A 14584-nucleotide genomic window follows, 5' to 3' on the forward strand; every position below is an offset into this window, starting at 1 on the left:
ACTTACACACACCACTGGCTTTGATAGACCCGTGCGATGATTTGTAACCCTTACCTTCACATCCAAGTGGATTGCTGGCTTTTAAGTTCCAATACAGTGGTTTACATTCGTTACATATTCTGCCAGTCACCCGTTCCTTGCACTCACACAACAGACCACTCGTCAAGCTGCCACAACCGAGAAAAGTTGGTAAGACACCGGCTGGATCACAGTTGCACTCTGGAAGAAAAAAAAATTACATCTTTTATTAATTGTTCGGATGCTTTAAGTTGTGAAGTATGCAGTTGCAAGGATCTAAGTTGTGCCGGTCAGATGCAAGCTGTGAAGTATATCAGTAAGATTTTCTTTATTTTCCTCATCGTAAACTTAAAACCAAAGGAATCCTGAATCCGTTCCATAACATTGGTTGTTAAGAAATATTACCGACAAAAAGATCAACTTTTATGACTGTTTGATGGAGACATTATTTCTTAATGAGTATTAAAAAAAGCACCCCTTTTTAGAAAAGGAGTGTTGTGTAAAAATTTTAAGTCAATTCCCCTATTACTTTGCGAGTTTTGTGGTTACAAATATATGGAATCTGTTTTTTATATATAGGATATACCTATTTATCTTACCTAGGAATGAAAATCCAAAAGGATGGCACACGAAAATATCAGAAGTGTGGGAACTGAGTACGCACTAAACCTGGGCTTCGTGCCCTGTCATCCAAAGGGAGCTACAACAAGTTACTGAGAATGTATACACGCAGACCTCTATAAGGATAACTGCATTAAAATTGCCGAGACTGTCTGGACCACTTTCGGTCAAATTTAGACTTTTCAAGAACAAGCCAACAACAACCTATCTTTCTTTGTTTTATCATTAAGAACCTTTATACCATTATGGTGATTTGATTCTTATTACATCCAGCGTAGATGTTACATCTCTGGGACAATCAAAATCAATAATTTTGGAACTACCTACAGAACTGGTTTATGAGTCTGCACCTGACTACTGCATTTTCAACAACAAGTGTGGTGAAGGTGGTAAGAAGGCTCTTCTTTGACCAGATCTATACCCAGCATCTGTACACTCATTTTCTTCGATGATTTCATAGATATTATCAAATAAGCAACGATAATAGTTGACAACACTTTAGGGTTTCGTTAAATAATTTGATTTATATTTAAAAAAAAAAAAAAAAAAAGAAGAATTTCAGAAAATGGAAAGGAATTCGTTCATTACCCTCGCAATACGGGTAGTTGTAGAAACCTTCTTTACAGACATCACATCTCTCACCATCGAAGTTATTTCTGCATACACACTGTTTGTCATTCCCACAGGACACTCCAATGGATCCAGTTGGCTCACAATCACAAGCTATAACAATAAAACAATTGATAAACAAGTAAGCAATTACTGCAGTAACAAATAATAGTTGATGAAAGTAACAATTAATAATAATGATATTGTCAAGTAGCCACCAGAAATATTTATTAACCAAATACTGAATGTTTATGTATCTTTGGTTTGAGCCTCGAGGATGGGTCGGTATTTTTTTTTTTTGTTAACATCTCTTATGTTTTTATTCTGTTTGCTTGAGAACTAATGGTCTTGTCTTCTACCCATGTAGACACTTTATGCATTGTGCTAATAAGTTGGCTTCATTTTGTTAGAGCAACGTTTTGTCTGTGCAAAGCTGTCCCCCATTCCGATCGAAAGGTGTGTTACTTGAGCAATAAATATGATGATGACTATGACGATACAACATAAGAAAAGAGGGGGAAAAGAATGTAGTAAAATAAAAAAAATAGTTTATGAATTTGGTTTGGCTAATTAAATACTTTTTTACAAGTTTACTTACGAAAGCAATCTGGGAAACTGTAATATCCTGGTGAGCACTGATCACATTTAAGTCCAGCATAATTTGACAAGCACTGACACCTGCCACTTATGTCGCAAACACTGCTGACAGAGCCTTGCTCATTGCATTTACATTCTAAAAAGAAAAATAATTCAAATTAACAAAAAGTTTTTAAACATTGAGTTTTAAGAGGTAATCATTACTATTGTAAGAGTAATGTAAGAGCAAGTACTGTACACTTTCTCTTAATCAGATATCCGCTTCTAAAAAAAAGATGACAAGAAGAACAAATAGAAACAGACAGAAAATGAAAAGAAGAAGAAAAAGAAGAAGAGGAAGGAAAAGAAGAAAAAGAAAAAGAAGAAGAAAAAGAAGAAGAAGAAAAAGAAGAAATAGAAAAAGAAGAATTAAAAGAAAAAGAAGAAGAAAAAGAAAATAAGAAGAAGAAATAGAAAACACAAAGAAAAAGGAAAAAGAAAACAAAAAGAAGAAAAAGAAAGGTTCCAAATAATAAAAGGAATCTCTTCTTCAGTGCCGAATGAAGTTCTGAACTGCAGACACTAACAGCTGCCACGTGAACTTATTGATGTGTAGATTTTCTACAAAAGCTTTTGCCGAATGTTTTCTCATTTGTAAGCTCGCATCGTTTTGCGTTGAAAAAGGAATTCCATGCAACCATGACGAACGTGTCTGAAAATTTTTGCAGTTGTACGTTTTATTGATGCTGTTGATTTTATTTATACACGTACCTGATATACGAAGGTTGTTGTTTTTTTTTCAAGCTCCGTTTGTCTTAAAAAAAAAGAAGAAGAAGAAGAAGAAGAAGAAAAAAAACGGGTAAATGTACAAAAAAGATTTTACTATCAAAAGTAAAGTACAATGCATATTATTTCTCCACATAATCACCTTGACGATTTAGGCATTTGTCGTACCTGTGCACAAGCTTTTCTATACCCTCCTCAAAGAACGTTGCCGCCAATGATTGAAAGTGATTTTTGACGGCGTCTTTGAGTTCCGCTCTCTTTAAATTTTCGGCACCAATTACGAACAACACTAGCACTCATTATTGTCTCCATATACACGACTTATTCTTCCATGAATTTCCGCTGCCATGTTACCTTCTGCTTGCAAGAAACGAACAGCACTTCTCAATTCACATTTGGCAGGAGACTCGATGCAGACTGCCATGTTTTCGCGTCTGTAGCTCAACAGGAAAGGGCAGAGTGGACTCGACAGTGATTGAGGGTTTGGACAGTGGTATGTGCAGTATCCTAGTACGCAAACTAGCCTCCTGCCGCCCACCTGACTTTCCTACTGTGAAAACGGAGTTGAAATAATAATAATAATCAAAAAAAAAAAAAAAAAACAACTGCGTATTGAAAAACTTTTAGTAGACTAATCTGAAATTGAGCATTTCGCAATAAATGGAAGACTTTCGTTTTTACTTCTCACGAATTGTCCTTAAGTTTACAATTTAAAAAATCTTTTATTTTATTTCGTATTGGTTTTGAAACTTTAGTGCATTAAGTTGGCCTAGTTTTTACTTACCCTAGTCACTCCTTCACATCATGTCAACGTTAATATTCACAAAACAGAAAGACTGTTTTATTAATATTAGGCAAAGATTTGTTTTTGAACAACGTAGTAAATATTATTTAGCGAATTTTAGTATACCAAAATATACTTTTCAGCAATTAAATGAATACTGTGCCCTTCATTACATACAGTGAAATTATGCTTTTGTCTCAAACAGCATAGCTCAGAATTCTAACTATTAATGAAATTTGTTTTTAAGACAGTAAATTATACTTCACACGGAAATGACCAACAAAAACATATTAGGCAAAATGTAAAAGTATTAGTACGAAAGTGTTAAGTTTTAAGTTGAAACAATAAATGAAGAAAAGTGGTATCACAAATATTGTTTACACTTGTTTCTGGCTACTTGGGATCTATCTCTTCATTGATGTTAAAAAATTTACTACGAAGCCAAAAAGAAGAATGCTGCTCCAGAATGCTGCCTCCAGAAGCCAGAAGCATTTTTTGATTGAAAAACTGTTTTTTTTGAGATCCAGAAACAAGTGTACACAAGAATTTTGCGAATCATTTTTCCCCCCAATGGGGCTGAAGTAGAGGCAAATGCCTTTTGCAGACCTAGTGCAATCCCCCGGCATAGCAACCACTCTTTCACGTGGCACCATATCGGTGGGATGGCATTGCCACGAGAATTTCGACTTCCAGTTTCCCCACTAGATGGAGGCACCTGGGCTCTATTTGATGCAAACCAGCACTAGGAATTTAATTTTGACAAGGGATACTCCATGCCAAACGAGTACTCGAGGGATCTTTTACACGCCGCATAATCATACGACATGGACGCTGTCGATTTTCTGCATCTTGAAAATCCACCGACGAGAGCCAGGACCGAACCCGCGCCTTTGGGGCGTAAGAGACCAGCGTCTAACCACTACACCACTCTGTCAGCTTTTGCGAATCATACTTCAAACGATTTTGTCATTTGTTGGTAAAATATCAATTAAAACACTAAATAGATCATTCTTCACTAAAAAAGGAAATGAATGAAATAAAATAAGGAACCAAACACAGTGGCACGACAGCCCATGGGAGCCCAGACCTACTGTGCCCACCTCAGTTTTCCTGACTAAGGGCTCTGGGGTGCCAGGCAGATGTTCCGGTTAGGTCGTCAGCCGAACGCGGAATTCCCAGGGTTTAGTTCCCAACCGCACTTGGTACTCCTTTTATCGACCCATCGAATGGATGGACGGCTGAATCGACCATGCCTGACCCGGAAATAGAAATAAAGTATGAGCAAGTTTATGCTTTTATATGTTTTAGTTGTGTATGGATTGCTTAACTTGAAATAATTTACTAAATTACTGAAGACGTTTCGCTGCTAGAAAGATTGAATGGATTTTTGGACCGATTTTGTTCGCTATTCAGAGATACTGAACCGTCTATTTTTAAAACGTATTTTAAATCTTATAGTATTTGGAATCCAACTTATAATTTTGGTTAAATTCTTCTCGAAACGCCATAACTGATTCCCCTTTCGTATTTTTTTTCCCCCCTTCTCATTCCCACTTCAAAACATTTCGATTAATTTCGTCATCAGATTGAAAATTCCGTAAAACAAGAAGTGCTCTTTAAATATTTGTCTTGCTTGAATTGAGCACTCACGGATTCACAAGAAGAGTGGAAAGAAAATCCGTCACTTTCTCCTTACCTTCGCAAACCGGGTAACCATAGTAACCGGGTGCACATCGGTCACAAGTAGGTCCTCCATATCCCTCTTTGCATATGCACGCTCCCGTGTTGCTGTCGCAGATCTCCTCCACGCAACCAGTAGGATCACAGTTGCAGTCTGGAATTTCAAGAGCCATGTAAGTTGAATAAAGAGCAGTTGCACTAACTTAGTCCATGCCCATAGCTAAACAATTGCTTGGTACAAGGAAGGGAAAAGAGTTTATAAGTTTAGTACAAGCGCGATCGGGACGCCCCGATGGAGGGTCACAAAAGGTCACTATGACCTCCCAAAAGTTTCCTCATTCGAAAAATTTTGTCTGACGATTCGGAAAAATAATCAGCATTCGGCAGAATTTGGAATTTCATTCTGCAAAATTAACATCATTCGGCGAAATTTAGAGTTCTATTCGGCAAATTGAGACTTTCTGCCCTCCCAAAAATTTAAGTTCAAGCGCCCCTGAGTGCGGTATTAGTATTTGCTCGTTTTGCAACAGCAAAACGATATAGTACTACAATGAAACCTCGATTTCACGTCCCTTTAACCGCATTTTTTCCGCATTTTGCGATTTTTTTTAACAAGTCCCAGTTTTTCCGTATAATAGTAGTGTTAATTTAACCCGGATTGTAAGTTTGCTTTTTTATGGAATTTCCTCCATTTTATGTTTTTCCTAAAAAACAAATAATTAAAAAATGTTCTAGAATGAATGTATTCTTCCTCTTGTACTTTTTAATGCTAATCCACTTTGTGAAAGTTGATTATGAAAACAGAAATGTTTTCCACAGACTCCTGTCTTCTGTTTAGTCGAAGTATTTCAATCCTAGAAGTTGTTCCATTCATTGTGACTAAAAACGATCCACTATTAAGGACTATTTTTAATTTTAACGCCAGGATTCTAAATGTTCAAAAATTATCTTAAAATGGTATGCATAAAATTTTCTTTTTATAAAATATAGATGTTACAATTTCTGAACGAGTATCTTTACTACCTTTAATTTTTTTGCCTATTCAATTTTTTCTTCCTATGTATTTCCCGTATTTTACGTTCTTAAACCCAGTCTCTTGACAAGCGTAACATCGGAGTTTCACTGCATTAAAATGGGAAGGTAGTTTAAAGTAGAGAAATTGAGGCTCGAAGTCAGATTTTCATTTTGATCTAGTGCGTATTTTAATTTTGATTTCTTTTTTTTTTTTTTTAAATTTCTGAAAAGCCTAAAGAAAGAAGTAAAGTTACATTCTCATGTTGGATAATTGTAGTATCAAACACTACATGCAGCTTGAAGAGCTATAAGTTGATTTAAGAGTAATTTCTTAAACTGTGTTCGTGTCTATTACTAGACGAGTGAAAGGAAAACCAGGTTATAAGTTTAGTACCTATATGATGGAATATTTATACACATTTTAAGAATGTACTAGTTTAAAATCAAATAACTAACCCTTTTTAGTTTAGATTTGAGGAGGGAGTTTTTTCATTGAGAGCGAGGAAGGCACTTAATCTTCGGTTTACCCTACTTTTCGCCGACATTTAAAATTTTCTCCTCCTCTTAAATATATCAAAAGGTAAGGTTGAAACTAAAAAAGAGGGGGGGGGGGGGGGGGAAAGAAAATGTCGTGTCGGCTAAAAGTCGGGGAGATCTAATATTCTTCACTATAAGGATTAAAACACTTATATTACAGTTATATATTATTATTCTGTTGTGGGCAGGTAAAAAGCAGTAACTGCAAATTTTCACTTTTCCAGCATTTTTGTCATCTATTATACATTAGCTATATTGTACAAGCTTGCTAAGTTTGGTTTCTGCTGGAAAAAAAGAGCTAAGTCCAACATTTACCTGTTGTTAGTATTGAATCGGAAACGAGTTACTTCAAATATCACAAAAACTCATTTCTGCAGATACTGCTGTTTACATTGCCTACGGCAGTATTATTATAGCTACGTTAATTTTCAGCCATGTCGGTAACTTTGGGCCACACTCGAAACTTTTTATTATTATTATTATTATTTTAACTGGAAAAGTTATGAAATAAATGATCTACTCCTTATTTTATCAAAAACAAAAGGGGGGGGGGGGTCGGTTGCAATATTTGTGAATAGCTATTGCATCATTTAATTATTCTGAAGCTACTGTTTTGAAGCAAATTTTAAAATTATTGAAATTACTCTTCCATCATTGCAATATTTTAAACCAGTGGTGCTGAACCTGCGGGCCATATGCGGCCTGCTTCATGCGGCCCGTTGTTACGTTCAATGTTTCGAATCGAAAGCTATGCTCGAAAACCTTCTAAAACAGCACACCTACCTCGTCCGAGATCAAGAGCAATCGTTGCAAATTTGGAGCTCAATAAGACAGAAATTAGTTTCTAACGAGCTGATGTGTGCATCACATGACTTCCTTTTACGCCAATTTAATGATAATAGCGCCTTGGAGTAAGCAAGGAAACGTTAAATATTTTCACCCCTAGTTTCTTGCAAACCGAAGCAAAAAAAAAAGTTTTACACTGATTTATTTCCCCATTATTGGCAATTTTAATGTGATTCAGTGGTAAATTCTTTAAATATCACCAACATTGGCCAAATTGAAACCAGATTTAAAAATTCAAAAAAAAAATAAAAATAAAAATAAAAAATGGCAAAATTTTGCGCCAAGTTGGCGACAAAACTTGGCGTCCAAAAGCTTGGCGATATATCGCCAAGTGTTTGACAAATTATAACGCCACTTGAGTTAGCATTGAAATTATCAATTATTTCCCCCTAAAAGGTATAAAAGACCCCTTAGGAACATCCGAATGCAACCAAAAGAGGAGGTGCACAACTAGACCTCACTAGGAGTCTACGCGCCAAATTTCAACTTTCTAGGACATACTGTTTTTGAGTTATGCGAGATAAATACGCACATTCGTACATACACACATACGCACATACACACATACGCACATACACACATACGCACATACACACATACGCACATACATACATACGCACATACATACGTACATACGGACGTCACGAGAAAACTCGTTTTAATTAACTCGGTGATCGTCAAAATGGGTATTTCGGGTGTCTTTACGTTCCTAGCCATACATCCACGTGTGGTCGGTTCGAAAAAAAACCTCAACATTTATTCGCGGGTGAGCAAAATGGAAATTAAGGCCGATTTTTGAGTGAAATTTTTTTTCGCGAAAACAATACTTTATTTTTTGTAAAAGGAAGTAAAAAACAGGTGGAGCAACTTTATATTCATAAAATAAAAAGTGTTAGTAATGATAACAACAAATCTTGGTTTGCATATTTTTTTTCGTTTTTCGAGTTCTCATGTTATATAAATTTAAAAAAAAAAAATACATTTAAATTTTCTCAGAGTTCGGCCAGCGGAGTTCATTTTAATAGTGTTTAATAGTATTTCAATAGTGTTTAACGTTTGCTTAATAGTTAAATTAGTGCGGTCCTCGGCTAAAAGAAAGTTGGGCACCAATGTTATAAATGATAGGCATACCATAATATTGTGAAGCCCGAAGGGAGAGTTTTCAAGCATAATAAGTTTTATTTTGCTGCTTTAAAGCTGCTCTATCACTAAACAATTTATGTTGCATCCTATTTTTGACGTGACTCGAAGTTACCCAAATGGCTTTGAACCAGGGCCAGGCTAATAATGCATTTTAAATGGATTTAATATAAATTATTTCTTAAATTTGCATAACTATGAATAGTTTAGGAGTGTTTCTTCCACTTTATAGCAACAAATACAACAAACTATTTTAATATGAGTGGAATAGTTTAATACATATAAATTATGGTTAAAAATGTGTTATTCATTTTGATAAAATTGTAATTCGTACTTCAGTTATAATTTTTTATTTCTGAAGAGAAGGGTTGTCCATAAATGATATTAAGCTTTGAGGGGGGGGAGAAGAGGGGTTCATGAAATTTTGAGTTTGTGACAAAAGAGAGGGAGAGAGTAAGGAAAAGTGAGATATGTTAAAGTTGCCATATTTCGTCCCTCTAAGTTTCTCTGTTTTGAAACTAGGTGTCACCACCCTGATATGTTTTCTGGTTGCAGTCAAAAAACACTATTTATTTGCGGAAGTTTCACGAGTCTAATCCGATCCGTTGCAGTTTTGGAGCACTTGTTCTGAGTTTTAAAAAAATTGATTTAACCCAATAATATTTGTAAATGCTCTTTTAGATTTATTAAAAATGTTTATTTAGTTGTATTTGACACATTCGTTTAAGGTAAGCTATTAACTGAATGATCCGAGCGCTTAGCTATGTTTAGGCTCACTTCACTTAGAGCAGGACGCAGGATGTCACCATATTGGCAAATATGAAGTTCATATTTTCGTCCCTACAAAGATTGGAGTTTAAACGTTGATTCAGAGTATCTTATATTCAAAAAAAAAAAAAAAAAAACGTTATTATGAAGTTAAACATGGAGAACTTTAGGTACGTTGCCCTCGATGCACCACGTGGGTAACACAAAATGTGCTCCAGGGAGAGAAAAAAACAATCTTTTGTCATGTTTGTTTGGAGGCTTAAAAAATCAATCTTACATTTGTTAATGAAAGTGTTCTGTAAAAAAATGCACAATTTGTGATGTTTTTCTTTCATGCAATTCTTAATCCATATTTATTAACATTACCTGGTTTTTAACCCATTTAGGAGGAGTATTAAAAGGGGGGGATAAAAAAATGGGATAATTTTTTTAAAATCTGGTAGAAGTGCATATTTTGAAAACTTTTTTTAACGAAAATCAAATTGCTTTTTTTGTATTAAAATTTAAATACCATGTGCATGCCTAATTGGTGGTGCTATATATTTTTTGGGGATTAATTGACCGTAACATATGCTAATCAAAGGCCAAAAAATTTAGAGGGGGCGAAATACGACGACTTTACAATATTAAACATTTTTAAATAAAAATATCATTATGAAAAAGTGCGACTGTGAAGAGGGGGGGGGGGGGAGGGATCAAAATATGTAGTGAAAAAAAATGGGACATCACTTATATACAGCCGCAGAAAAGAAAGGTGCAGGAAAGAAAAGCTCACGAAAAGAAAATACTTACATTCGCATGTTGGATAATTGTAGTAACCAACACGACATCGATCGCATTGGCGACCAAAGTAATTGCCTTGGCACGGACATTGGCCATCTACCGGGTCACAGGTGCTCCTGACGGAAGTTGATGGATTGCAGTTACATGCTGAAATGTATGAAGAAAAGGCCATTTAATTGAAGAAAGACACGTAGGAGAAGGTCGATTAAATACATATGTCAAAAATGCAATATTTCAAGTCCAGTAGTTTGAAATTGATTGTTTTGAATTTCGTGGCTGGAGTATGGTAGGGAAAGGGCGAGGGATTGTGTGAAGTAGTATTCTGAAAAGATTACATTAGGATGATTAAATAAAATTTTAGGATGTCGTCTGTTTTAAAAAAATATGATCCGTTGCTTAAGCCTTTCTAACAAAGGAACCAAGCAAATTGTGGGGTTTGGTACCGATCAAAAGAGCATAGTGAAACCTTTTTTTGATGCATTAATTGTTTGCCCTCGTCTCTCGAGATATCGATTCTTGAAATTTTAAGAAAAGTCACCAAAATTTAAAGACTTGGCAAGAAATGAAAAATACAACTCGATTTCACCGTCTGCAGCTGCAAAGCATGTGATAGATGTCTTCCATTTCTCTTCGAAACTCGTTCAGCGGCATTTCTTGAAATTTTGGGAAACCGAAGACTCTATAGGGACAAGAGGGCAAATACTTTATGCTATAAAAATCATGTTTTACTATGATCTTTCGATTGTTACTTATTAAAGGCTGCGGGAAGAATAATTCACACCACATTTATGAATTTTTAAATGTGAACAGTAAAAATGTTTTGCTCATCTGGACTGAGGGTACTAAGGACGATTTATTACACGAGCATTTAGGGTAACGGCACCAGTAACAAACAAGGGTCCAGTAACAGAGAGTCATAAGTTTGGATTTAAATAATAAGAATTTTAGGCGGGTAAAACTGATGTTGCTGTGGCCCATGAATACGGTGCAACCATCTAGGGTTATCAGAGTGAATTTTATGAGCCAGTTGGTATTTACAGTGGTGGAAGGTCATGAACAGCTACCACAAGGTCAGCAGATGTTTCATGTTCATTTGAATTTAATAAGGCAGTTCAACAAAATAAAGAACTTTTGCACATTTTGAGGAGAAAAAGGGAATTTTGTCGATTACGCATCCTGTCCTCATCCAATCTGTAGAGGGTATCATCAGATTTTTCCGTGTCTGTTACTGGGGGGTCGGACCTTTTTTCGAACTGAGCAAATACAAATAGAATTAACTAATTCAAAGGATCCAGAAGCAGCCAAACGTTAGATGAGATGTAGTTGCATGAGAGATAAATAATTTAAAAAGTCTAAATACGTTAAAAAGCTCAGAAAATTGAGTTAACCTGAAAGCGATGTCTTAAGCATGTCTGTTACTGGTGCGGTACTCTACTTTGACGTCAAAGAAATTGGAACTTAGAACGGCAGTCAAGTGCGGAAGTTTGAAATTTATTGTTTTGAATTTCGTGTCTGGGTGGGGGGGGGGGGAGTGGGGCGGATAGGCAATATTCTCATACATTTGTGTTACATAAAAGAATTGTTTTGGAAAGTTGCCTTTTTAAAAAGAATTGCGGTTCGTTACTTCAGCCTTTCTAAGGCGTTGGGATGAATTATTCGCACTACTAAGTTTATCAATTTTTAGATGTCAATAACTAAAACTGTAACCAAATGGATTAAATGGTGCAAAAAAAAAAAAAAAAAAAACACACACACACACAAAATATACTCAACACTAAATTAATTTCATTAAATGACCATTTAGGGATGTCTATTGAACGGAAGATAGAACTGCAGTCAAGTTCGGCTATTTGAAATTGATTGTTTTTGCAATTGGAGGTGGGGGGAGGGCGAGAGTGGAATATATTGAGATAATATTTTAACATGGTTAGGAGAAGAGCTACTGCAAAACATTCAACAAAACATTTTTATGTAGCACTGCAGGAAAAAAAAATGACCGTATGAAGTATTAAAAGATTTTCATCTTTTAATGTTCACTTACGTAAGCAATCTGGAAACCCGTAATACCCTTCCTCGCATCTGTCACAGTTGATACCACCGTAGCTAGCTTTGCAGGGGCATTGTCCACCAGATACTTCGCACACATCTCCATAGGTGCCGTTGGGGTGGCAATCGCAGAGTTTGCATTCGGGGTATCCATAGTAACCGAGGTTGCAGTCGTTGCAGTAGGGTGGCAAGAATTCCGGGCGACATTCACAAAGACCACTGCCGTCCGCACAGTTGCCGGTAGACACCGCGAGATCACAGTTGCAAGCTGAAACAATAAATTGGAGCTGAATTCTAACTACACATTCAAACTGGAATGCCTTAAAATGCATTAATAGCATGCTTCACTATAAGGGGTGGATGTAATATGAAGGAGCATCAATATTTGGTCAAGTTAGGTTAGAATGATAATAGTGTAAGTCACAAAAGGGTCCTCCGTGGTTCTAAGCCGGGGGTCCTGGGTTCGATTCCCGCATGTGCCCAGAGTGCTATTTCCGTCTCTTCTATTGTAAATCTTTATTGTGTGTTTCCCGAAGGAACGGCGCTTGGTACACAGTCCTCTATGCATGTGAAGCTGCTTAGCTTCTCTATAAATAAAATGAAAAAAAACCACAAGATTTATAACTTAAGTTGAGTTGTACTTCACTCATTCTGGAAGTTCCGGATCCAATGTAAACTTACAGCAAAAACTGGACCTCAGTTTTACAAAGTCTCCTTGAAGTTTTAAGGTTAAATTTTTTTTTCAGTAATTTTCAAGCTTATGTTGGTAGTCCTCTATTTTTTGCATTTTAGAAGCATCAACTGCCCTATTTTTATGTATTATTTTTTTTTCGCGATAAAAATAATTTCAACAAAAACGTGGTACTATTGAACGTGTTACTCTGTAAACAATCCGTACATCATACTATCGAGATTAACAAATTATTTTCTACCGCGGGTTCAAACCTGAGGCAAAGGCATATGAAGGCAACAAAAAAAAAAAAAAAAAGAAAGAAGAAGAAAAAAACAGTAAAATTTTGGGGCAGATTGCGGAAAAATAACCAAAAAGTAAACATCTTAAATCCCCCGATTACAGGAAAAGCCTTTAAAACAAATTCCAGAATTTTATTTGTTTATATTCAAGGAAAAAAATGGCAACAGATCTTTCTTCTCAATGATTTGCTTCACGCTACAAATTTCTGCGGAAAGTTGAGATGAATAATAATTTGTGTGAATGGAGGAAAACCTTCAAAAAATAGAGATTTTATGTCGAAATCTAAGGGTCATAATTAATAGTTTTTAATTGATATCTCCGCTAATTTTCATCGGAGGATTATGTCGAATAGCCAAATATAAAGACGGGAATATGACGAATCCATCGATACCTGGCTCGATGGTCAGTTCACTGTCGTTCGGGAGAAGTAACTTGGACATAGATGAATAAATAAATACATAGGTACATACGCTCAGTTTTCCATTTATATCAGATACTTACGTTGGCAGACATCAGTAGCGTTGAGCAATTTTCCGTAAGGTCTGTAAAAGGTTGGTTTGCATCTGTTGCAGTTGATGCCCTCCGTGTTATGCCGACAGTTCTTGCAAATGCCTCCCCCTTCGTAGTGCCCATGGATGTCCAAACTCAGCTTGTTGCGGTCAGTTTCCTCGTCGTAATAGCACTCGTCAGAATGACCATAGCAGTTGCAAGCTGAAAGAGAGGAAATTAATCTTCTAAAAGTATAACATGTCCGGGAAAGATCGTTATCACTGTAAACACTAATAATAATAAAATTACTAACAAAAGGTGAAATGGAACGCAGTTTGCTGCAAAAGAATGAAAAGCTCTGCAAAATTTATCTGGCTTTAATTGCCTGAAGTTAGTGTTGCAAAGGAAGGAAAAAACCGGTTTTATTCCCAGGAGTGAACCGGGATTTTTGGAAAGGAAATTTTGAAAATTCCCGGGAATACTTTAAAGAAGGAAAACTTTGTTTATCTTTTAAACTTTTTCCCACACGATTTCAAAAGTTTAAAGCTTTTTACTGTTGCAAATGCAAATTACGTAACTCTTTGTCTAAAAACATTACGCCAAATAGACTATTTTTTATTTTTCATTTTATTAGTTTGCAATTAAATATTTGACTAATTGGTTTGAATGTTTAATACTTTTATAAAAACTACTAATCTGAAATCAAACATTTAAATGATTTATTTGTGTACATTTAGTACTCTTTAATGATAGCACTGAGATAAGTCATATCATTCATAATACTTATCACGTCAGCAAGGGTGCAGTTATTTTTGGACATCAACCAACAATTTGAATTTCTTTCAAAAAAAAAAAAGAAAAGAAAAACCCTTTTCAAAGAGCTTATTTTTAGTTTTAATTCGATTTAACTCTTA

General features: G+C 35.6%; 1 protein-coding gene across 1 annotated transcript in view; it reads right to left on the bottom strand.

The window, feature by feature from the left end:
- LOC129229237 (laminin subunit alpha-like) overlaps positions 1–14584 on the bottom strand; it is a gene marked incomplete in the record, with an annotated part of 161277 nt that overhangs the window by 99309 nt on the left and 47384 nt on the right. The window contains 7 exon segments of the mRNA XM_054863502.1: positions 55–219; positions 1228–1362; positions 1847–1981; positions 5091–5228; positions 10172–10309; positions 12204–12476; positions 13683–13892. Coding sequence (XP_054719477.1) covers positions 55–219; positions 1228–1362; positions 1847–1981; positions 5091–5228; positions 10172–10309; positions 12204–12476; positions 13683–13892 — 1194 coding nt within the window.

This window comes from Uloborus diversus, chromosome 9 (genome assembly GCF_026930045.1).
Source record: "Uloborus diversus isolate 005 chromosome 9, Udiv.v.3.1, whole genome shotgun sequence".
Taxonomy (NCBI): domain Eukaryota; kingdom Metazoa; phylum Arthropoda; class Arachnida; order Araneae; family Uloboridae; genus Uloborus; species Uloborus diversus.